The sequence below is a fragment of the Salmo trutta genome, chromosome 12 (genome assembly GCF_901001165.1).
Source record: "Salmo trutta chromosome 12, fSalTru1.1, whole genome shotgun sequence".
NCBI classification, from domain to species: Eukaryota; Metazoa; Chordata; class Actinopteri; order Salmoniformes; family Salmonidae; genus Salmo; species Salmo trutta.
In genome coordinates, this window is record NC_042968.1 from 48,116,641 (window position 1) to 48,141,875 (window position 25,235).

The 25,235-nt window shown below is 51.0% G+C and overlaps 1 protein-coding gene across 3 annotated transcripts in view; it reads right to left on the bottom strand.

Annotated features, from left to right (window-relative positions):
• Positions 1–25,235, bottom strand: part of rhpn2 (rhophilin, Rho GTPase binding protein 2) — a 62,462-nt gene that overhangs the window by 12,170 nt on the left and 25,057 nt on the right. For all 3 annotated transcript variants that reach the window (XM_029768617.1, XM_029768618.1, XM_029768616.1), the window contains exons 3-11: positions 23,353–23,481; positions 12,469–12,544; positions 10,295–10,372; positions 10,036–10,160; positions 8,220–8,386; positions 5,813–6,000; positions 4,814–4,970; positions 1,350–1,469; positions 1–176 (exon numbers count right to left, since the gene is read on the bottom strand). The exon at positions 1–176 is cut by the window's left edge and continues 19 nt beyond it. In XM_029768617.1, the coding sequence (XP_029624477.1) occupies positions 1–176; positions 1,350–1,469; positions 4,814–4,970; positions 5,813–6,000; positions 8,220–8,386; positions 10,036–10,160; positions 10,295–10,372; positions 12,469–12,544; positions 23,353–23,481 (1,216 nt within the window). The remainder of the gene's footprint in view (positions 177–1,349; positions 1,470–4,813; positions 4,971–5,812; positions 6,001–8,219; positions 8,387–10,035; positions 10,161–10,294; positions 10,373–12,468; positions 12,545–23,352; positions 23,482–25,235) is intronic.

Here is a 25,235-nt window from a genome sequence, read left to right on the forward strand (position 1 = left end):
CAGGTAGTCGGTGAACTCGTCTTCTCGGTCGTTGTCGTTGAACTTGGCCAGGGAGCGTTTGTGACTAGCCTGGAGGATGTCCTGCAGCACATCCAGCTTCCTGAGGTGACGACACAGACCATGGATCCTCAGACCCTGCTCATGACCCATCACAGCCCGCCGCAGGTGGGCCTTACCTGGGGGAGGAGAGGGGAGGGAGGAGAGAGGAGGTGGAGGAGGGTGGAGAGAGGGAGAGTCATTAAGGTAGGTGAGTAAGTATACAAGGTGTAGAGTCCAGACAGTCAGGGACTCTCTAAACGACAGTGTGTAGAGTCCAGACAGTCAGGGACTCTCTATATAAACGACAGTGTGTAGAGTCCAGACAGTCAGGGACTCTATAAATGACAGCGTGTAGAGTCCAGACAGTCAGGGACTCTCTATATAAATGACAGTGTGTAGAGTCCAGACAGTCAGGGACTCTCTATATAAATGACAGTGTGTAGAGTCCAGACAGTCAGGGACTCTCTATATAAACGACAGTGTGTAGAGTCCAGACAGTCAGGGACTCTCTAAATGACAGTGTGTAGAGTCCAGACAGTCAGGGACTCTATACATGACAGCGTGTAGAGTCCAGACAGTCAGGGACTCTCTATATAAACGACAGTGTGTAGAGTCCAGACAGTCAGGGACTCTCTAAATGACAGTGTGTAGAGTCCAGACAGTCAGGGACTCTATACATGACAGCTTGTAGAGTGCAGACAGTCAGGGACTCTATAAATGACAGTGTGTAGAGTCCAGACAGTCAGGGACTCTCTAAATGACAGTGTGTAGAGTCCAGACAGTCAGGGACTCTATACATGACAGCTTGTAGAGTCCAGACAGTCAGGGACTCTATAAATGACAGTGTGTAGAGTCCAGACAGTCAGGGACTCTATAAATGACAGTGTGTAGAGTCCAGACAGTCAGGGACTCTATAAACGACAGTGTGTAGAGTCCAGACAGTCAGGGACTCTATACATGACAGTGTGTAGAGTCCAGACAGTCAGGGACTCTATAAACGACAGTGTGTAGAGTCCAGACAGTCAGGGACTCTATACATGACAGTGTGTAGAGTCCAGACAGTCAGGTACTCTATAAATGACAGTGTGTAGAGTCCAGACAGTCAGGGACTCTATAAATGACAGTGTGTAGAGTCCAGACAGTCAGGGACTCTATAAATGACAGTGTGTAGAGTCCAGACAGTCAGGGACTCTATAAATGACAGTGTGTAGAGTCCAGACAGTCAGGGACTCTATAAATGACAGTATCTAGACCTCAACCACATAATAAAGGACCTGTGTAAACACAGTATTGGGGCTTGGGTGCCTTACCGACGCGTCGTCTCTCCTCTCTCTTCCTGAGGATGTCGAGTGCAGAGCGGCCATCTGGCATGGCATCATACGCCTGGGACAGAGCCTTCTCCTGTTGGTCCTCATCATCACTGGGTCTCACTGGAAAACACAGAGACAGGGGACAGGGATTAGGGACATGGCAACACAGAGACGGGGATTAGAGACATGGCAACACAGAGACAGGGATTAGGACATGGCAACACAGAGACGGGGATTAGGGACGTGGCAACACAGACGGGGATTAGGGACGTGGCAACACAGACAGGAGACGGGGATTAGGACATGGAAACACAGGGAATAGGGACATGGCAACACAGAGACAGGAGACAGGGAATAGGGACATGGCAACACAGAGATGGGGATTAGGGACGTGGCAACACAGACGGGGATTAGGGACATGGCAACACAGAGACAGGAGACAGGGAATAGGGACATGGCAACACAGAGACGGGGATTAGGGACGTGGCAACACAGACGGGGATTAGGGACATGGCAACACAGACGGGGATTAGGGACATGGAAACACAGAGACAGGAGACAGGGATTGGGGACATGGCAACACAAGAGACGGGGATTAGGGATGTGGCAACACAGAGACAGGAGACAGGGATTGGGGACACGGCAACACAGAGACAGATTAGGGACATGGCAACACAGAGACGGGGATTAGAGACACGGCAACACAGAGACGGGGATTAGGGACACGGCAACACAGAGACGGGGATTAGGGACACGGCAACACAGAGACGGGGATTAGGGACGTGGCAACACAGAGACGGGGATTAGGGACGTGGCAACACAGAGACGGGGATTAGGGACGTGGCAACACAGAGACGGGGATTAGGGACGTGGCAACACAGAGACGGGGATTAGGGACGTGGCAACACAGAGACGGGGATTAGGGACGTGGCAACACAGAGACGGGGATTAGGGACGTGGCAACACAGAGACGGGGATTAGGGACGTGGCAACACAGAGACGGGGATTAGGGACGTGGCAACACAGAGACGGGGATTAGGGACATGGCAACACAGAGACGGGGATTAGAGACACGGCAACACAGAGACGGGGATTAGGGACGTGGCAACACAGACAGGAGACGGGGATTAGGGACGTAGCAACACAGAGACAGGAGACGGGGATTAGGGACACGGCAACACAGAGACGGGGATTAGGGACATGGCAACACAGAGACGGGGATTAGGGACGTGGCAACACAGAGACAGATTAGGGACGTGGCAACACAGAGACAGATTAGGGACGTGGCAACACAGAGACGGGGATTAGGGACGTGGCAACACAGAGACGGGGATTAGGGACATGGCAACACAGAGACAGGAGACGGGGATTAGGGACATGGCAACACAGAGACAGGAGACAGGGATTAGGGACATAGCAACACAGAGACGGGGATTAGGGACATGGCAACACAGAGACGGGGATTAGGGACGTAGTCTTGGCTGTTGGCAGAAAGACAGATCCAGCCTGGGACTGTGAGACAGTTTGTTTTGAACAACACAAAAGTCGTGTTACATAAATATTTATAACTGACTATGGAGGTACAGACTCAAACTCTACACTGCTCTGTCTCTGTCCTCTTTATAAAACTAAAGGTCTCAGTCCTCTGAGCTGCTCTGTCTCTCTGTCCTCTTTATAAAACTAAAGGTCTCAGTCCTCTGAGCTGCTCTGTCTCTCTGTCCTCTTTATAAAACTAAAGGTCTCAGTCCTCTGAGCTGCTCTGTCTGCTTTATAAAACTAAAGGTCTCAGTCCTCTGAGCTGCTCTGTCTGCTTTATAAAACTAAAGGTCTCAGTCCTCTGAGCTGCTCTGCTCTGAGCTGCTCTGCTCTGTCCTCAGTGGGGAGATTCCACTAAAAGTACTGATGAGAAGAGTCCATTAAAGTAAATTTAAACTGATACCTGAGATTATATCTTTGGGATGTGAGAGGAAAGAGGGTCAATGAACCAGTCTGATCCAGTAAGGTCCAGGAAACCCATCTAGTATCTAACAGAACCAGTCTGATCCAGGAAACCCGTCTAGTAACTAACAGAACCAGTCTGATCCAGTAAGGTCCAGGAAACCCGTCTAGTAACTAACAGAACCAGTAAGGTCCAGGAAACCCGTCTAGTATCTAACAGAACCAGTCTGATCCAGTAAGGTCCAGGAAACCCGTCTAGTAACTAACAGAACCAGTCTGATCTAGTAAGGTCCAGTAAACCCATCTAGTAACTAACAGAACCAGTAAGGTCCAGGAAACCTGTCTAGTAACTAACAGAACCAGTAAGGTCCAGGAAACCCATCTAGTAACTAACAGAACCAGTAAGGTCCAGGAAACCCATCTAGTAACTAACAGAACCAGTCTGTTCCAGTAAGGTCCAGGAAACCTGTCTAGTAACTAACAGAACCAGTCTGATCCAGTAAGGTCCAGGAAACCCATCTAGTATCTAACAGAACCAGTAAGGTCCAGGAAACCCGTCTAGTATCTAACAGAACCAGTCTGATCCAGTAAGGTCCAGGAAACATGTCTAGTAACTAACAGAACCAGTCTGATCCAGTAAGGTCCAGGAAACCCATCTAGTAACTAACAGAACCAGTCTGTTCCAGTAAGGTCCAGGAAACCCGTCTAGTAACTAACAGAACCAGTAAGGTCCAGGAAACCCGTCTAGTAACTAACAGAACCAGTCTGTTCCAGTAAGGTCCAGGAAACCCGTCTAGTAACTAACAGAACCAGTCTGATCCAGTAAGGTCCAGGAAACCCATCTAGTAACTAACAGAACCAGTAAGGTCCAGGAAACCTGTCTAGTATCTAACAGAACCAGTCTGATCCAGTAAGGTCCAGGAAACCCGTCTAGTAACTAACAGAACCAGTAAGGTCCAGGAAACCCGTCTAGTAACTAACAGAACCAGTCTGATCCAGTAAGGTCCAGGAAACCCATCTAGTATCTAACAGAACCAGTCTGGTCCAGTAAGGTCCAGGAAACCCGTCTAGTAACTAACAGAACCAGTCTGATCCAGTAAGGTCCAGGAAACCCATCTAGTAACTAACAGAACCAGTAAGGTCCAGGAAACCCGTCTAGTAACTAACAGAACCAGTCTGATCCAGTAAGGTCCAGGAAACCCATCTAGTATCTAACAGAACCAGTCTGATCCAGTAAGGTCCAGGAAACCCGTCTAGTAACTAACAGAACCAGTCTGATCCAGTAAGGTCCAGGAAACCCATCTAGTAACTAACAGAACCAGTAAGGTCCAGGAAACCCGTCTAGTAACTAACAGAACCAGTCTGATCCAGTAAGGTCCAGGAAACCCGTCTAGTATCTAACAGAACCAGTCTGATCCAGTAAGGTCCAGGAAACCCATCTAGTAACTAACAGGCATTACACATCTCCCCCTCCCTGTCGATCTCGCACAGAAGAGATATGATTGGCTAACGGCTTCTCGACTTACGCTGGTGGTCCAATAGCGCAGTAGCCAGGAAGTAGTGTGCCAGTGAACGGTAGTGGTTGGTCTTGACCTGAGCCATGGTGGACCAGAAGAACGGGACATTGTCCTTGATGGGAGTCTGGATCATAGACTGGTGTACCTGGTCATAGGTGTCTCCGACCTGAGACGGGGACAGAGAGATGTACTGTTATAGTCCACATCCTACCTGAGAGGGGACAGAGTCCACATCCTACCTGAGAGGGGACAGAGTCCACATCCTACCTGAGAGGGGACAGAGTCCACATCCTACCTGAGGGGACAGAGTCCACATCCTACCTGAGAGGGGACAGATGTACTGTTATAGTACACATCGCAAATGACCCTATTCCCTATATAGTGCACTACTTTAGACCAGAGCCCTATGGCACCCTATTCCCTATATAGTGCACTACTTTAGACCAGGGCCCTATGGCACCCTATTCCCTACATAGTGCACTACTTTAGACCAGAGCCCTATGGCACCCTATTCCCTATATAGTGCACTACTTTATACCAGAGCCCTATGGCACCCTATTCCCTACATATAGTGCACTACTTTAGACCAGGGCCCTATGGCACCCTATTCCCTATATAGTACACTACTTTAGACCAGGGCCCTATGGCACCCTATTCCCTATATAGTGCACTACTTTAGACCAGAGGTCTATGGCACCCTATTCCCTATATAGTGCACTACTTTAGACCAGAGCCCTATGGCACCCTATTCCCTATATAGTGCACTACTTTAGACCAGAGCCCTATGGCACCCTATTCCCTACATAGTGCACTACTTTGCACTACTTTACTTTCAGCGTTAAAGGTGAAACTCTCTCAGATTAACCCCCATTAGGGCAAAGCAGCTGTGTTGAACATCACCGGACAAATCCTTCCATCTATAACACACCTGATTTAATCAGGATCAATCCGTCTGTACCAGCCTGTAGACGGTGGGAAAAAAGGATTCAACATTAATTGTACACGTACCTTGGCAGCCTCTTGGGCCATCTTGAGGAGAGAGAAGAACTCGTTGCGGATGCCAGACAGAGCGATCTTCTCAAACAGACACTCCTGAGCTTGGGCCAGCATCAGCTTGATGAGCATACTGAGCATGGAGGGACTCATGTCATAGCTGGGGGTGTGAGTGAATGTCTCCTTCAGGTGATGGAGGACTCCTACAGGGGGGAGACAGAGAGAGAGAGAGGGGGAGGTGAGTATGGAGGGACTCCTACAGGGGGGAGACAGAGAGAGAGAGAGAGAGAGAGAGGGAGGTGAGTATGGAGGGACTCCTACAGGGGGGAGACAGAGAGAGAGAGAGAGGGAGGTGAGTATGGAGGGACTCCTACAGGGGGGAGACAGAGAGAGAGAGGGGGAGGTGAGTATGGAGGGACTCCTACAGGGGGGAGACAGAGAGAGAGAGAGGGGGAGGTGAGTATGGAGGGACTCCTACAGGGGGGAGACAGAGAGAGAGAGGGGGAGGTGAGTATGGAGGGACTCCTACAGGGGGGAGACAGAGAGAGAGAGGGGGAGGTGAGTATGGAGGGACTCCTACAGGGAGGGAGGGAGACAGAGAGACAGAGACAGAGACAGAGAGAGAGAGAGAGAGAGAGGGGGGGGGGGAGGTGAGTATGGAGGGACTCATGTCATAGCTGGGGGAGAACATCTCCTTCAGGTGATGGAGGACTCCTTTCTAATCGTTCCTTACGGATAAAATTTATGCTCCAAAACATGCATGACCCAGTTTACACGCAAGAGTTCACATTAATAAAAACTGAACTTCACGTGAGAATGTGCTAATCCGTTTATACTCCCGGTAACGTTAGACCGCGACGACTCGCGGCTTCTACCGTTAGACATTAGGCCTTTGGGACTGTCCTAGTTTGGCTTGACTGCCTTTGGGACTGTCCTAGTTTGGCTTGACTGCCTTTGGGACAGGACTGTCCTAGTTTGGCTTGACTGCCTTTGGGACAGGACTATCCTAGTTTGGCTTGACTGCCTTTGGGACAGGACTGTCCTAGTTTGGCTTGACTGCCTTTGGGACAGGACTGTCCTAGTTTGGCTTGACTGCCTTTGGGACAGGACTGTCCTAGTTGGCTGATGCCTTGGGACAGGACTGTCCTAGTTTGGCTTGACTGCCTTTGGGACAGGACTGTCCTAGTTTGGCTTGACTGCCTTTGGGACAGGACTGTCCTAGTTTGGCTTGACTGCCTTTGGGACAGGACTGTCCTAGTTTGGCTTGACTGCCTTTGGGACAGTACTGTACTGTGGGACATGATGCATGGGGAAACTAGAGAAGCCAGAAGAGGACTGGCCACCCCTCATAGCCTGGTTCCTCTCTAGGTTCCTCTCTAGGTTTCTTCCTAGGTTTTGGCCTTTATAGGGAGTTTTTCCTAGCCACCCCTCATAGCCTGGTTCCTCTCTAGGTTTCTTCCTAGGTTCTGGCCTTTCTAGGGGAGTTTTTCCTAGCCACCGTGCTTCTACACCTGCATTGCTTGCTGTTTGGGGGTTTTAGGCTGGGTTTCTGTACAGCACTTTGAGATATCAGCTGATGTAAGAAGGGCTTTATAAATACATTTGATTGATTGATTGATTGTTAATGATTCAGCTTTACCAGTAGCCAGTCAATAGTTGTTCTGACATGACATTTGAAACTATGAAACTGAAATTGTCAACTGGTTCTCTCTGACGGGCTGTTTCTCCCCTAAATCGGTAAACAAAGATCAGATCGCACAAGGAGAGACCTGGTCACTGCGCCGACTGTGGGATAAGTGACCTACAAACTTACAAAATGTATAAAACTAAATCAAATCTTGTAAACCTCTTGTAAACCAACTCTGAGTGAACTGTATATCCCACCAGTGTTATTGGCAATGACTAGAGTCCAGCTGTGTTAGTGTAGTAATGGCCACTGGTGTTGTCCAAAATGGCACCCTATATCCCTATATAGTACACTACTTATAACCAGGGCCCTATTCCCTATATAGTGCACTACTTATAACCAGAGCCCTATTCCCTATATAGTGGTACTACTATAGACCAGAGCCCTATTCCCTATATAGTGCACTACTTATAACCAGAGCCCTATTCCCTATATAGTGCACTACTTATAACCAGGGCCCTATTCCCTACATAGTGCACTACCTCTAACCAGGGCCCTATTCCCTATATAGTGCACTACTTTAGACCAGAGCCCTATTCCCTATATAGTACACTATATTAGACCAGGCCCCTATTCCCTATATAGTACACTATATTAGACCAGGGCCCTATTCCCTACATAGTGCACTACCTCTAACCAGGGCCCTATTCCCTACATATTCCCTCTATAGTGGGTACTATGGAAACTAAGGTGCCATATGGGACACAGCCGACTGTGATTCTCGCGTCTCCTCACCTGCAGCTTTCTGGAAGGCTGCGATGGCTACCTGGAGGCCGGCGGCGGTCTGGCGGTTGGAGCGCGTGCCGATCTGGGTGTAGAGAGCGCCAATGTTGAACAGAATACTGGCCTTCTCCAGAGACGGGTTCTGCTGGCATACCGGGACACCTGTGAACGAGTCATACCTGGGGAGGGACAGACAGACAGACAGACAGACAGACAGACAGACAGACAGACAGACAGACAGACAGACAGACAGACAGACAGACAGACAGACAGACAGACAGACAGACAGACAGACAGACAGACAGGTCACTAGTGGAATCATAAACACCATGTTGACCCCCTGGAGAGACAGACATGTTGACCCCCCGGGAGAGACAGACAGACATGTTGACCCCCCGGGAGAGACAGACAGACATGTTGACCCCCCGGGAGAGACAGACAGACATGTTGACCCCCCGGGAGAGACAGACAGACATGTTGACCCCCCGGGAGAGACAGACAGACATGTTGACCCCCCGGGAGAGACAGACAGACATGTTGACCCCCCGGGAGAGACAGACAGACATGTTGACCCCCCGGGAGAGACAGACAGACATGTTGAGCCCCCGGGAGAGACAGACAGACATGTTGAGCCCCCGGGAGAGACAGACAGACATGTTGACCCCCCTGGAGAGACAGACATGTTGAGCCCCCGGGAGAGACAGACATGTTGACCCCCCTGGAGAGACAGACATGTTGAGCCCCCGGGAGAGACAGACATGTTGACCCCCCTGGAGAGACAGACATGTTGAGCCCCCGGGAGAGACAGACATGTTGAGCCCCCGGGAGAGACAGACATGTTGAGCCTTTGGAGAGACAGACATGTTGAGCCCCCGGGAGAGACAGACATGTTGAGCCCCCGGGAGAGACAGACATGTTGACCCCTGGGAGAGACAGACATGTTGACCCCTTGGGAGAGACAGACATGTTGACCCCCTGGGAGAGACAGACATGTTGACCCCTAGAGAGACAGACACACAGCCCCCCAACCTACTGTCCTGTTTAAGGGTTTAAACACTGCATCCCATGCTTGTTCAATGAACCATAAACAATTAATGAACATGCACCTGTGGAACGTTCGTTAAGGCACTAACAGCTTACAGATGGAAGGCAATTAAGGTCACAGTTATGAAAACTTAGGACACTAAAGAGGTCTTTCTACTGACTCTGAAAAACACCAAAAGAAAGATGCCCAGGGTCCCTGCTCATCAGCGTGAACGTGCCTTAGGCATGCTGCAAGGACACATGAGGACTGCAGATGTGGCCATGGCAATAAATTGCAGTGTCCGTACTGTGAGACGCCTAAGACAGCGCTACAGGGAGACAGGATGGACAGCTGATCGTCCTCGCAGTGGCAGACCACATGTAACAACACCTGCACAGGATCGGTACATCCGATCACCACACCTGCGGGACAGGTACAGGATGGCAACCACAACTTCCCGAGTTACACCAGGAACGCACAATCCCTCCATCAGTGCTCAGACTGTCCGCAATAGGCTGAGAGAGGCTGGACTGAGAGCTTGTAGGCCTGTTGTAAGGTAGGTCCTCACCAGACATCACCGGCAACATCGTCGCCTATGGGCGCAAACCCACCGTCGATGGACCAGACAGGACTGGCAAAAAGTGCATTTCACTGACGAGTCGACTGAGTTTTGGAGACAGTCAGGTGAAGCTACTAGAGATACCTGGACCCCTGGGCCGGGTCGGACCCCTGGGCTGGGTCGGACCCCTGGGCTGGGTCGAACCACGATCGACTGGGTATTGGAGATAGTGAGATGGAACATACCAAGTAAAGAAGACGCCCATCGGGCGGGAGGCGGAGAAGAAGCGGCTCTCCAGTAGAGGCATGTGGCTGAAGTACTTGGCCAGGGTCTCGATGCCGGCGTCATTGCGACTGGGGGTACGACAGGCCTGTGGGTACAGTGGGGAAAGAGGGTCAAAATACAACAAGACAGGGATGGAGATGTGTGGTGGGTGATTCCATTGAGGAAACCCAGTTTCCCATCTGACGTGGTCGATTGCTATGAGACCTATGGTGAAAGTACCTGTCTCAGGTCCATCAGGTCAGCAATCTCCTCCTCGAAGCTGGAGCCATCTTCACTGTAGTGCTCCAGGATGAAGTCCTGGGGAAACAAAAACACACCAGAACAGGGAGACCATCATCAACACACGGTTATAAAGTCTTGTGATGTCCAGCCACCGACCCATCAAAACACCATCCACTGTCCCATAGAGTCACCAACCCATCAAAACACCATCTACTGTCCTATAGAGCCACCGACCCATCAAAACACCATCCACTGTCCTATAGAGCCACCGACCCATCAAAACACCATCCACTGGCCTATAGAGCCACCGACCCATCGAAACACCATCCACTGTCCTATAGAGCCACCGACCCATCAAAACACCATCCACTGTCCCATAGAGCCACCGACCCATCAAAACACCATCCACTGTCCCATAGAGTCGCCGCCCCATCAAAACACCATCCACTGGCCCATAGAGTCACCGACCAATCAAAACACCATCCACTGTCCCATAGAGCCACCGACCAATCAAAACACCATCCACTGTCCCATAGAGCCACCGACCCATCAAAACCCCATCCACTGTCCCATAGAGTCACCGACCCATCAAAACACCATCCACTGTCCCATCAAAACACCATCCACTGTCCCATAGTCACCGACCCATCAAAACACCATCCACTGTCCCATAGAGTCACCGACCCATCAAAACACCATCCACTGTCCCATAGAGCCACCGACCCATCCAAACACCATCCACTGTCCCATAGAGCCACCGACCCATCAAAACACCATCCAAATGTCCCAGAGTCACCGACCCATCAAAACACCATCCACTGTCCCATAGAGCCACCGACCAATCAAAACACCATCTCCACTGTCCCATAGAGTCACCGACCCATCAAAACACTGTCCCATAGAGCCACCGACCCATCAAAACACCATCCACTGTCCTATAGAAGCCTGTTACAGACCCAACCTGAGTCCTCCCCAGACCCAACCTGAGTCCTCCCCAGACCCAACCCCGAGCCCTCCCCAGACCCAGCCTGAGCCCTCCCCAGACCCAGCCCCGAGCCCTCCCCAGACCCAGCCTGAGCCCTCCCCAGCGGAGGTGTCTCTCTAGCCGCGTGACGATCAGTGTTTTGTCTCCTGACTAGCAGCCAGACGGCATGTCACTGACACCTGGTCATGAAAGCTAGTTGATTACAGGCTGGAAGTAGGGAACACTTAACTGGTCAGACAGATACAGGAAGTCCACGTCTCAAATGGCACCCTATTCCCTAGCGCACTACGTTTGACCAAGGCCCACAAGGGAGGACCCACACAAGGGAGGACCCGCCAAGGGAGGACCGACCCGCCAAGGGAGGACCCGCCAAGGGAGGACCCGCCAAGGGAGGACCCGCCAAGGGAGGACCCGCCAAGGGAGGACCCACAAGGGAGTACCATAGGGCTCTGGTCAACAGAAGTGGTCTATATGGGGAATAGGGTCCAATTTGGGACGTAGCCTAAGTCTATCATCTAGATACTGCCGAGTCCTTATCTGCACCTCACAGCGGTATAAAAAAGGTGACATCATGGTATTCTCCACCACCGGTTGGCTTACTGTGCTGTTGTCATTTCCTGGTTGACACAGCTGTGACCTAGTTGACAATAATAACAGCTGTTTGCTGAGGGTTAACTTGATTCTATTGAACCTGATGAAATGCTGAACAAAATGGTTTACGTCCCAATGTCACTGTATTCTCCGTGTAGTGCACTACTTTTGACCAGGGGACAACAGTAGTGCATAAAAATAGGGAATAGGTTGCAATTTGGGACGTAAACCTATATCTATATATCCAGTACATACTAGTGAACAAATGGAGAATAGAGATTTCTGTCAAAGGAATTGATATCAATGAATTGTGAAACAGCTGCTGTACCTTAACTGTACGCCCTGCCTGGATATGGGAACCTGCCTGGATATGGGAACCGGCCCGGATATGGGAACCGGCCCGGATATGGGAACCGGCCCGGATATGGGAACCGGCCCGGATAAGGGAACCGGCCCGGATAAGGGAACCTGCCTGGACGTCGGCACGGGTAAGGGAACCGGCCCGGATAAGGGAACCGGCCCGGATAAGGGAACCTGTTAAATGATCTGAAATGGACAGGTAGTGAAGCAGTGGTGAAATGGAGGTCTGTACTACCTTGAATGACACAGAGAAGTCCATTTCTTTAGTCTCCTTCAGTCCCAGCGGGATGAGAGGGATGCTGGAGGTCTCTCTGGAAACAGGAAAGGAGATATCGTGAACATGTGATATTTAACTGTTATACAGTGATGTTAGTGGTAAACAGCGAGGCTCAGAGTTTTATGGTTCCGTGGTGGCTCAGTTGGTAGAGCATGGTGATTGCAACGCCAGGGTTGTGGGTTCGATTCCCACGGGGGACCAGTACGGAGAAGAAAAATGTATGCATTCACTACTGTAAGTCGCTCTGGATAAGAGCGTCTGCTAAATGACTAAAATGTAAAATGTAAACACATTAACAGCCATTTTGTTGAAGTGACATAACAGACAGGTTTGGTAGTGTGATGTTAGTGGTGAGGCTCAGAGTTGATATCACAAATTAAAAGGGGTGAATCCGAACTTCCATTTAAGTCACATTTTCACTTAGTAATCCCATTGACATCAATACATAACTAAATTAAATATTTAAAAATTGGGAGAAAGTTTACATTTGCTCTTCAGATTGCAGGCCAGAGGGAACACCCTTTGACAACAGTCTCTCTTTACATACAGACGCGCCAACACTGCCCCACAATACACTGCAAGCCAGAACAAACACCCAGGGGTATCTGGGTCCACCTTACTCACACCAACAGGGCCCCCCACCTTACAGGCTGACTACACCGCTCGCGTTGCAAAATAAATTTAGAAATCTATATTATGTTTATATCTCAGGACAAATTAGCTAGCAACAGCAAGCTAGCTAAATAGGACAAATTAGCTAGCAACAGCAAGCTAGCTAAATAGGACAAATTAGCTAGCAAGTGCAAGCTAACTAGCTACATTTCCATAAATGTTTAATGCTTTTCGACCTGTCCCCAAATTAACGTCATTGGTTCAGAGTTTGTTCTGATATTTTAACCTGCGTGTTGTGATCACGTTTTGGTGTGGGGGGGACAAAATACATTTATGCACGATGGCGCGCAGAGCCGGTTTGGGTTCCATGAGGTGTATTTTCTAATCTGTTTTTTAAAACCTGATTCTACTGCTTGCATCAGTTACTTGATGTGTAATAGAGTTCCATGTAGTCATGGCTCTATGTAGTACTGTGGCGCCTCCCATAGTCTGTTCTGGACTTGGGGACTGTGAAGAGACCTCTGGTGGCATGTCTTGTGGGGTATGGATGGGTGTCTGAGCTGTGTGCCAGTAGTTCAAACAGACCTCTGGTGGCATGTCTTGTGGGGTATGGATGGGTGTCTGAGCTGTGTGCCAGTAGTTCAAACAGACCTCTGGTGGCATGTCTTGTGGGGTATGGATGGGTGTCTGAGCTGTGTGCCAGTAGTTCAAACAGACCTCTGGTGGCATGTCTTGTGGGGTATGGATGGGTGTCTGAGCTGTGTGCCAGTAGTTTAAACAGACCTCTGGTGGCATGTCTTGTGGGGTATGGATGGGTGTCTGAGCTGTGTGCCAGTAGTTTAAACAGACCTCTGGTGGCATGTCTTGTGGGGTATGGATGGGTGTCTGAGCTGTGTGCCAGTAGTTTAAACAGACCTCTGGTGGCATGTCTTGTGGGGTATGGATGGGTGTCTGAGCTGTGTGCCAGTAGTTTAAACAGACCTCTGGTGGCATGTCTTGTGGGGTATGGATGGGTGTCTGAGCTGTGTGCCAGTAGTTTAAACAGACCTCTGGTGGCATGTCTTGTGGGGTATGGATGGGTGTCTGAGCTGTGTGCCAGTAGTTTAAACAGACCTCTGGTGGCATGTCTTGTGGGGTATGGATGGGTGTCTGAGCTGTGTGCCAGTAGTTTAAACAGACCTCTGGTGGCATGTCTTGTGGGGTATGGATGGGTGTCTGAGCTGTGTGCTAGGTTGGTACACTCAGCTTGTCAACACCCCTTACAAAAACAAGTAATGATGAAGTTAAATCGCTCTTCTACCTTCAGCCATTAAAGAGTTGAAGTCTGTTAAATTGTAGGCGTTTGATTAGCTCAGACCAGAGGTTTCATAATCAGCCCTCATTAACTAACCAGGACAACATAGCCAAGTACTGTCTGGCTCCAGCCCTCTCCAGGACAACATAGCCGAGTACTGTCTGGCTCCAGCCCTCATCAACTAACCAGGACAACATAGCCGAGTACTGTCTGGCTCCAGCCCTCACCAGGACAACATAGCCGAGTACTGTCTGGCTCCAGCTCTCATCAACTAACCAGGACAACATAGCCGAGTACTGTCTGGCTCCAGCCCTCATTAACTAACCAGGACAACATAGCCGAGTACTGTCTGGCTCCAGCCCTCACCAGGACAACATATCCGAGTACTGTCTGGCTCCAGCCCTCACCAGGACAACATAGCCGAGTACTGTCTGGCTCCAGCCCTCACCAGGACAACATAGCCGAGTACTGCCTGGCTCCAGCCCTCATCAACTAACCAGGACAACATAGCCGAGTACTGTCTGGCTCCAGCCCTAACCAAGACAACATAGCCGAGTACTGTCTGGCTCCAGCCCTCACCAGGACAACATATCCGAGTACTGTCTGGCTCCAGCCCTCACCAGGACAACATAGCCGAGTACTGTCTGGCTCCAGCCCTCACCAGGACAACATAGCCGAGTACTGTCTGGCTCCAGCCCTCATCAACTAACCAGGACAACATAGTCGAGTACTGGCATCATGGACCTGTAGTGTTAACCAGTAAACATCGTGGACCTGTAGTGTTAACCAGTAAACATCATGGACCTGTAGTGTTAACCAGTAAACATCATGGACCTGTAGTGTTAACCAGTAAACATCGTGGACCTGTAGTGTTAACCAGTAAACATCGTGGACCTGTAGTGTTAACCAGTAAACATCGTGGACCTGTAGTGTTAACCAGTAAACATCGTGGACCTGTAGTGTTAACCAGTAAACATCGTGGACCTGTAGTGTTAACCAGTAAACATCATGGACCTGTAGTGTTAACCAGTAAACATCATGGACCTGTAGTGTTAACCAGTAAACATCATGGACCTGTAGTGTTAACCAGTAAACATCATGGACCTGTAGTGTTAACCAGTAAACATCATGGACCTGTAGTGTTAAAGGGTTAACACCAGTATATCCTCACATCATGGACCTGTAGTGTTAACCAGTAAACATCATGGACCTGTAGTGTTAACCAGTAGTCTCATTAAGGAGATTTCCACTACAAGAGAACCGCAGTCTGTCACAAATAAACAGCTTCCTTCCTTTGTCACTTTCCCTACATGCTGAAACCAGTTTGATCCGGTCTGAGTGAAAGGACTTGAGGACGAGGGGCAGAAGACGCTGTGACGACGAGGGAAGTGGGGAAAGGTGATCCTTCCGTTCAGTGTGGGTCTCTCTACCCAACGTCAGGCCAAGGTAGTATAACAGACAGGTAAGAATGAAGCTAAGCTGCCTATTGTAGTGCGTTAGAGTACAGGTGAGTTACAGGTGACCAAGGACTGGCGTTGTGCTGTGCTGGGCGAACACACTGTTCTAACACAACAACTGGAGGTCTACAGTGTTCCCACAGTGCCTCTGTGGTGTCGGGCTATAACAGGGTTCCTTGTAGCATTGTCTCTGGGTGGGTAGACAGAGAGAGAGAGAGACAGCGAGAGAGAGACAGCGAGAGAGAGACAGCGAGAGAGAGACAGCGAGAGAGAGACAGCGAGAGAGAGACAGCGAGAGAGAGACAGCGAGAGAGAGAGACACACACCAGGTGACTTGGTCTCTGTGGAGCTGAAATAGATGCTAATGGGAGACAGTAACAAAGACTGTCCCCATGGCTGGGGTACGTCTGCTCCCGTATGACCTGATATAGAGGAGGGGAGAGGAGAGGGTTTGACCTGATATAGAGGAGGGGAGAGGAGAGGGTATGACCTGATATAGAGGAGGGGAGAGGAGAGGAGAGGGTTTGACCTGATATAGAGGAGGGGAGAGGAGAGGAGAGGGTTTGACCTGATATAGAGGAGGGGAGAGGAGAGGAGAGGGTTTGACCTGATATAGAGGAGGGGAGAGGAGAGGGTTTGACCTGATATAGAGGAGGGAGAGGAGAGGGTTTGACCTGATATAGAGGAGGGGAGAGGAGAGGGATTGACCTGATATAGAGGAGGGGAGAGGAGAGGGTTTGACCTGATATAGAGGAGGGGAGAGGAGAGGGTTTGACCTGATATAGAGGAGGGAGAGGAGAGGGTTTGACCTGATATAGAGGAGGGAGAGGAGAGGGTTTGACCTGATATAGAGGAGGGAGAGGAGAGGGTTTGACCTGATATAGAGGAGGGAGAGGAGAGGGTTTGACCTGATATAGAGGAGAGAGAGGAGAGGGTTTGACCTGATATAGAGGAGGGGAGAGGAGAGGGTTTGACCTGATATAGAGGAGGGAGAGGAGAGGGTTTGACCTGATATAGAGGAGGGGAGAGGAGAGGGTTTGACCTGATATAGAGGAGGGGAGAGGAGAGGGTTTGACCTGATATAGAGGAGGGAGAGGAGAGGGTTTGACCTGATATAGAGGAGGGAGAGGAGAGGGTTTGACCTGATATAGAGGAGGGGAGAGGAGAGGGTTTGACCTGATATAGAGGAGGGAGAGGAGAGGGATTGACCTGATATAGAGGAGGGGAGAGGAGAGGGTTTGACCTGATATAGAGGAGGGGAGAGGAGAGGGTTTGACCTGATATAGAGGAGGGGAGAGGAGAGGAGATGGTTTGACCTGATATAGAGGAGGGGAGAGGAGAGGGTTTGACCTGATATAGAGGAGGGAGAGGAGAGTTTTTGACCTGATATAGAGGAGGGGAGAGGAGAGGGTTTGACCTGATATAGAGGAGGGAGAGGAGAGGGTTTGACCTGATATAGAGGAGGGAGAGGGTTTGACCTGATATAGAGGAGGGGAGAGGAGAGGGTTTGACCTGATATAGAGGAGGGAGAGGAGAGGGTTTGACCTGATATAGAGGAGGGAGAGGAGAGGGTTTGACCTGATATAGAGGAGGGGAGAGGAGAGGGTTTGACCTGATATAGAGGAGGGGAGGGGAGAGGAGAGGGTTTGACCTGATATAGAGGAGGGGAGAGGAGAGGAGAGGGTTTGACCTGATATAGAGGAGGGAGAGGAGAGGGTTTGACCTGATATAGAGGAGGGGAGAGGAGAGGGTTTGACCTGATATAGAGGAGGGGAGAGGAGAGGGTTTGACCTGATATAGAGGAGGGAGAGGAGAGGGATTGACCTGATATAGAGGAGGGGAGAGGAGAGGGTTTGACCTGATATAGAGGAGGGGAGAGGAGAGGGTTTGACCTGATATAGAGGAGGGGAGAGTAGAGGAGATGGTTTGACCTGATATAGAGGAGGGGAGAGGAGAGGGTTTGACCTGATATAGAGGAGGGGAGAGGAGAGGGTTTGACCTGATATAGAGGAGGGGAGAGGAGAGGGTTTGACCTGATATAGAGGAGGGGAGAGGAGAGGGTTTGACCTGATATAGAAGAGGGGAGAGGAGAGGGTTTGACCTGATATAGAGGAGGGGAGAGGAGAGGGTTTGACCTGATATAGAGGAGGGAAGAGGAGAGGGTTTGACCTGATATAGAGGAGGGAGAGGAGAGGGTTTGACCTGATATAGAGGAGGGGAGAGGAGAGGGTTTGACCTGATATAGAGGAGGGGAGAGGAGAGGGTTTGACCTGATATAGAGGAGGGAGAGGAGAGGGTTTGACCTGATATAGAGGAGGGAGAGGAGAGGGTTTGACCTGATATAGAGGAGGGAGAGGAGAGGGTTTGACCTGATATAGAGGAGGGGAGAAGAGAGGGTTTGACCTGATATAGAGGAGGGAAGAGGAGAGGGTTGACAATGAAAAAGGCCGTGAGCGTTTTTACTTTTCAGTCCAGGGAATTCAACAACCCAGATATCCCAGAGCACATCTTGGAGTGTTCCATCCCTCAGTAAAAAAAAACACCCAAACACACAGACCCCAAAGCATTGTGGGTTGTTTTCAGACGTGTTCAACACTAAGAGAGTTAACTTGGAGCTTCTCCAGGAGACGTGGGTTAGGAGGTCACTGTAGGCTGGGGCTCGCCACTACATTCTCTATATAGTGCCCTACTTTTTCACCAGGAAACACATGGCTCTGGTCTAAAGTAGTGCACTATATATAGGGAATAGGGTGCCATAGGGCTCTGGTCTAAAGTAGTGCACTATGTAGGGAATAGGGTGCCATAGGGCTCTGGTCTAAAGTAGTGCACTATATATATAGGGAATAGGGTGCCATAGGGCTCTGGTCTAAAGTAGTGCACTATGTAGGGAATAGGGTGCTGTTTGGGATGCATCCTAGGCGTGCTTCACCCTCAGCCAGACCCAGACCACCTCCGGGTCTGGCACCCTACTCCCCTCTGGGTCTGGCACCCTACTCCCCTCCGGGTCTGGCACCCTACTCCCCCTCCGGGTCTGGCACCCCTACTCCCCCTCCGGGTCTGGCACCCTACTCCCCCCCCGGGTCTGGCACCCTACTCCCCCTCCGGGTCTGGCACCCTACTCCCCCTCCGGGTCTGGCACCCTACTCCCCCTCCGGGTCTGGCACCCTACTCCCCCTCCGGGTCTGGCACCCTACTCCCCCTCCGGGCCTGGCACCCTACTCCCCCTCCGGGCCTGGCACCCTACTCCCCCTCCGGGCCTGGCACCCTACTCCCCCTCCGGGCCTGGCACCCTACTCCCCCTCCGGGCCTGGCACCCTACTCCCCCTCCGGGCCTGGCACCCCTACTCCCCCTCCGGGCCTGGCACCCTACTCCCCCTCCGGGCCTGGCACCCTACTCCCCCTCCGGGCCTGGCACCCTACTCCCCCGCCGGGCCTGGCACCCTACTCCCCTCCGGGCCTGGCACCCTACCCCCCCTCCGGGCCTGGCACCCTACTCCCCCTCCGGGCCTGGCACCCTACTCCCCCTCCGGGCCTGGCACCCTACTCCCCCTCCGGGCCTGGCACCCTACTCCCCCTCCGGGCCTGGCACCCTACTCCCCCTCCGGGCCTGGCACCCTACTCCCCTCCGGGCCTGGCACCCTACTCCCCCTCCGGGCCTGGCACCCTACTCCCCTCCGGGCCTGGCACCCTACTCCCCTGGCACCCTACTCCCCTGGCACCCTACTCCCCTGGCACCCTACTCCCCTGGCACCCTACTCCCCTCCGGGCCTGGCACCCTACTCCCCTCCGGGCCTGGCACCCTACTCCCCTCCGGGTCTGGCACCCTACTCCCCTCCGGGTCTGGCACCCTACTCCCCCTCTGGGTCTAATCAAAAGTAGTGCACAGAGAAATAGGATGCCATTTGGGCCGGTCACATCTTCTCACCAGAATTGGAAGAAAGAGAACGTGCTTGGGCCGGTCTCCAGGGACTCTGATTGGTCCTCAGATAGGGCACTCTGACCAACCAGGATGTTCTGTTAGGTTCTGGTTGTCATGGAGAACATGGCATCTTACTGAGGAGTGTGTGTCTGCATACAGATGGAGGTTCAGGGTGTTTTCCAACAGTGGAAAAAAGGACCCAACTGTCATACTTGAGTAAAAGTGAAAGTCAACCAGTAAAATACTACTTGAGTTAAAGTTTAAAAAAAAAAGGTATTTGGTTTTAAAAATACTTAAGTATCAAAAGTGAAAATGATTTCAAATTCCTTATATTAAGCAAACCAGAGGGGGGCTCCATTCTCTTGTTTTTTTCTTTGTAATATACGTGGGTCATCTGCCTCTACCATCGGTCCTATTAGCCAACGTACAATCATAGGATGACACATTTAGATACCGTTTTTAATATTTTGTTGTTTCACCGAGTCGTGGCTGAACGACAACAGGGATAACGTCAAGCTGGCGGGGTTTTCGCCGTAACGGCAAGATGGAACAGCCGCCTCCGGTAAGAAAAGCAGTTTCGATCTGTTTATATTTGTAAACAACAGCTGGTGCACGAAATCTAATATTAAAAGGAAGTCTGGAGGTTTTGCTCACCTGAGGTAGAGTATCTCATGATAAGCCGTAGACCACACTATTTACTTAAGAGATGTTTATCTATATTTTTACATAGCTTTCCATTTACTACCACAAATCGTTGCTGGCATTAAGACCGCACTCAATGAGCTGTAGAAGGCAATAAGCAAACAGGAAACCGCTCATCAAGAGGCTGCGCTCCTAGTGGCCGGGGAGTTTAATGCAGGGAAACTGAAATCCGTTTGACCCAATTTCTACCAGCATGTTAAAATGTGCAACCCGAGGGAAAAAAATAAATAATTCTAGACCACCTTTACTCCACACAGAGAGAGACATACAAAGCTCTCCCTCGTCCTCCATTTGGCAAATCTGACCATAATTCTATCCTCCTGATTCCTGCTTACAAGCAAAAACTAAAGCAGGAAGTACCAACGAAATTCAACGTTGGGTGTTTGTTATATTCTGCGATAGGAGCTTTGAAAGGGCAAGCTATTTCCAGCAATAACTTGGTTAGAACGTGGAGCATTCGCAAAATGGTGTATACAAGCTGTACCCATCTAGATGGTGAGACACACAAAACAAAACAAAAATGGCTCACAACTGTGAGCTGCTTGCTAACTGAAGGCGGGTCCCCATGCTAACTGAAGGCGGGTCCCCATGCTAACTGAAGGCGGGTCCCCATGCTAACTGAAGGCGGGTCCCCATGCTAACTGAAGGCGGGTCCCCATGCTAACTGAAGGCGGGTCCCCATGCTAACTGAAGACGGGTCCCCATGCTAACTGAAGACGGGTCCCCATGCTAACTGAAGACGGGTCCCCATGCTAACTGAAGACGGGTCCCCATGCTAACTGAAGACGGGTCCCCATGCTAACTGAAGACGGGTCCCCATGCTAACTGAAGACGGGTCCCCATGCTAACTGACGACGGGTCCCCATGCTAACTGACGACGGGTCCCCATGCTAACTGAAGACGGGTCCCCATGCTAACTGAAGGCGGGTCCCCATGCTAACTGAAGGCGGGTCCCCATGCTAACTGAAGGCGGGTCCCCATGCTAACTGAAGGCGGGTCCCCATGCTAACTGAAGACAGGTCCCCATGCTAACTGAAGACAGGTCCCCATGCTAACTTCCTCATCAGACATACGAGTGGGTGTAAATCTTCTGAGATCACTTGGTTCCTCATCCGTAATCCTTCGTTTCTGTTCTCGACCAGACAGGCCAGTTCTTTTTCCTCGCTCTGTTGCTCTCTCTCGCTCCCTCTCTCACCAGCTCTTTGTTTTGATGTGAAGCCTCTGAGTTGCTGCGGTGCACGTCAGCCTAATCAAAGCATGTCAAAGCTCTCCGCATTCCACAGCAATGTGCACGCTGTGTGTTTATTAAGGTTCACAGTGTTTTATTTAAGGCCCAGTTGACTGTAGTGTATTTAGGTTGCTGGTGTTTTATTTAAGGCCCAGTTTTATTTAAGGCCCAGTTTTATTTAAGGCCCAGATGACTGTAATGTATTTTAGGTTGCTGGTGTTTTATTTAAGGCCCAGTTGACTGTAGTGTATTAAGGTTCATGGTGTTTTATTTAAGGCCCAGTTTTATTTAAGGCCCAGTTGACTGTAATGTATTTTAGGTCGCTGGTGTTTCATTTAAGACGGGTCCTGCGGACTAGTTCACACCCTCTAGCAACAACTGAACTCATTCAACACTCTGACATCAGAAACCAGATTGTAATAAACCTTAGAAGAAGAGAAATGGAGGTCGTATCAGAACTTAATCCAGGAACTTGTCCTCTCCCATCTAGACGACTGCAACTCGCTGTTGGCTGGGTTCCCCTCTGGTGCCATCAAACACCTGCAACACATCCAGAACCCTGCAGCCCGCCTGGTGCTCAACCTTCCCAAGTTCTCCCATGTCGCCCCGCTCCTCCTCCGCACACTCCACTGGCTTCCTGTCGAAGCTCGTATCCACTACAAGACCGCGGTGCTTACCTACGGAACAGCAAGAGGAACTGCCCCTCCCTACATTCAGGCTACACTCAAACCTCACACCCCAACCCGAGCACTCCGTCCTGCCACCTCAGGTGTCTTGGCCCTCCCACCCCAACCCGAGCACTCCGTCCTGCCACCTCAGGTGTCTTGGCCCTCCCACCCCAACCCGAGCACTCCGTCCTGCCACCTCAGGTGTCTTGGCCCTCCCACCCCAACCAGAGCACTCCGTCCTGCCACCTCAGGTGTCTTGGCCCTCCCACTCCAACCCTCCCACTCCGCCCTCCCACCCCAGGTGTCTTGGCCCTCCCACTCCAACCCTCCCACTCCGTCCTGCCACCTCAGGTGTCTTAGCCCCCCCCCCCCCCCCAGGGGGAAGCTGGTTCCTCCATTAGGCTGGGGGGGCCAAAAAGCACAGTAATTTCCAAAACGGTTCACCCGATAGGATTGAAAATATCCTCAAATTTTTAACTGACAGTCCTTAAATCTCATAGTTAAATCCAAAATGCTGGAGTACAGAGCCAAAACAACAACTTGTTTCACTGCACCAATACTTTAGAAATCACTGTATGGTTATGTTATATATGACGTTATGGCCAATTCTCACGTGACCACCTGTAGCATGATAGGTAGGGTGGTTGGGGGTAAAGGAGGAGTAGACAGGGCGTCGTTTAAAAAGGGCGTCGTTTAAAAAGGGCGCCGTTTCAAAAAGGGCGTCGTTTCAAAAAGGGCGTCGTTTCAAAAAGGGCGTCGTTTCAAAGGGGCGTCGTTTCAAAGGGGCGTCGTTTAAAAAGGGCGTCGTTTTAAAGGGGGCGCCGTTTAAAAAGGGCGTCGTTTTAAAGGGGCGTCGTTTCAAAGGGGCGTCGTTTAAAAAGGGCACCATTTAAAAAGGGGCGCCGTTTTAAAGGGGCGCCGTTTTAAAGGGGCGCCGTTTTAAAGGGCCGCCGTTTACTCACTGGATGTTCTGGTAGACGTCCACTGAGCTGTTGAGTCCCTCCAGTTGTTCCATGAGCAGCTGCAGGTTAGAGTTTATATAGCTCAGCTCCAGGCCCACCATCTCACACACCTTGTTGTTGGACGTCGCCCTGGAGACGGGAACAGGAAAGGAAGAGACATGTTAGCGTCCACAATACGAATTGAAAAAGGAGGGTTGTAGGAGAACACAAGAACAACGGTATGAGGGAATTTATTCGTCAAAGTATTTGAGATACAAACTTTGACAGATATGTATATTGGACTGGTGTTCACTCTGAAAGGCAGTGATAAGGCTGTCCCCTAGCCATCACCCTACCATCACCCTACCATCACCCTACATGATAAGGCTGTCCCCTAGCCATCACCCTACCATCACCCTACATGATAAGGCTGTCCCCTAGCCATCACCCTACCATCACCCTACATGATAAGGCTGTCCCCTAGCCATCACCCTACCATCACCCTACATGGTAAGGCTGTCCCCTAGCCATCACCCTACCATCACCCTACATGGTAAGGCTGTCCCCTAGCCATCACCCTACCATCACCCTACATGGTAAGGCTGTCCCCTAGCCATCACCCTACACAGTAAAGCAGTGATAAGGCTGTCCCCTAGCCATCACCCTACCATCACCCTACATGGTAAGGCTGTCCCCTAGCCATCACCCTACCATCACCCTACATGGTAAGGCTGTCCCCCAGCCATCACCCTACACGATAAGGCTGTCCCCTAGCCATCACCCTACCATCACCCTACATGATAAGGCTGTCCCCTAGCCATCACCATACCATCACCCTACATGATAAGGCTGTCCCCCAGCCATCACCCTACATGATAAGGCAGTGATAAGGCTGTCCCTAGCCATCACCCTACATGGTAAAGCAGTGATAAGGCCACCCCCTACCATCACCCTACATGATAAGGCAGTGATAAGGCTGTCCCCCAGCCATCACCCTACATGATAAGGCTGTCCCATAGCCATCACCCTACATGATAAGGCTGTCCCCTAGCCATCACCCTACACGATAAGGCTGTCCCCCAGCCATCACTCTACATGATAAGGCTGTCCCCTAGCCATCACCCTACACGATAAGGCTGTCCCCCAGCCATCACCCTACATGATAAGGCTGTCCCATAGCCATCACCCTACATGATAAGGCTGTCCCCAGCCATCACCCTACATGGTAAAGCAGTGATAAGGCTGTCCCCTAGCCATCACCCTACATGATAAGGCTGTCCCCTAGCCATCACCCTACACGGTAAAGCAGTGGTAAGGCTGTCCCCTAGCCATCACCCTACATGATAAGGCTGTCCCCTAGCCATCACCCTACATGGTAAAGCAGTGGTAAGGCTGTCCCCTAGCCATCACCCTACACGATAAGGCTGTCCCCCAGCCATCACCCTACACGATAAAGCTGTCCCCCAGCCATCACCCTACACGATAAGGCTGTCCCCTAGCCATCACCCTACATGGTAAAGCAGTGATACGGCTGTCCCCTAGCCATCACCCTACATGGTAAAGCAGTGATAAGGCTGTCCCCAGCCATCACCCTACATGATAAGGCTGTCCCCTAGCAATCACCCTACACGGTAAAGCAGTGATAAGGCTGTCCCCTAGCCATCACCCTACATGATAAGGCTGTCCCCTAGCCATCACCCTACATGGTAAAGCAGTGATAAGGCTGTCCCCTAGCCATCACCCTACATGGTAAAGCAGTGATAAGGCTGTCCCCAGCCATCACCCTACATGATAAGGCTGTCCCCAGCCATCACCCTACGCGGTAAAGCAGTGATAAGGCTGTCCCCTAGCCATCACCCTACATGATAAAGCAGTGATAAGGCTGTCCCTTAGCCATCACCCTA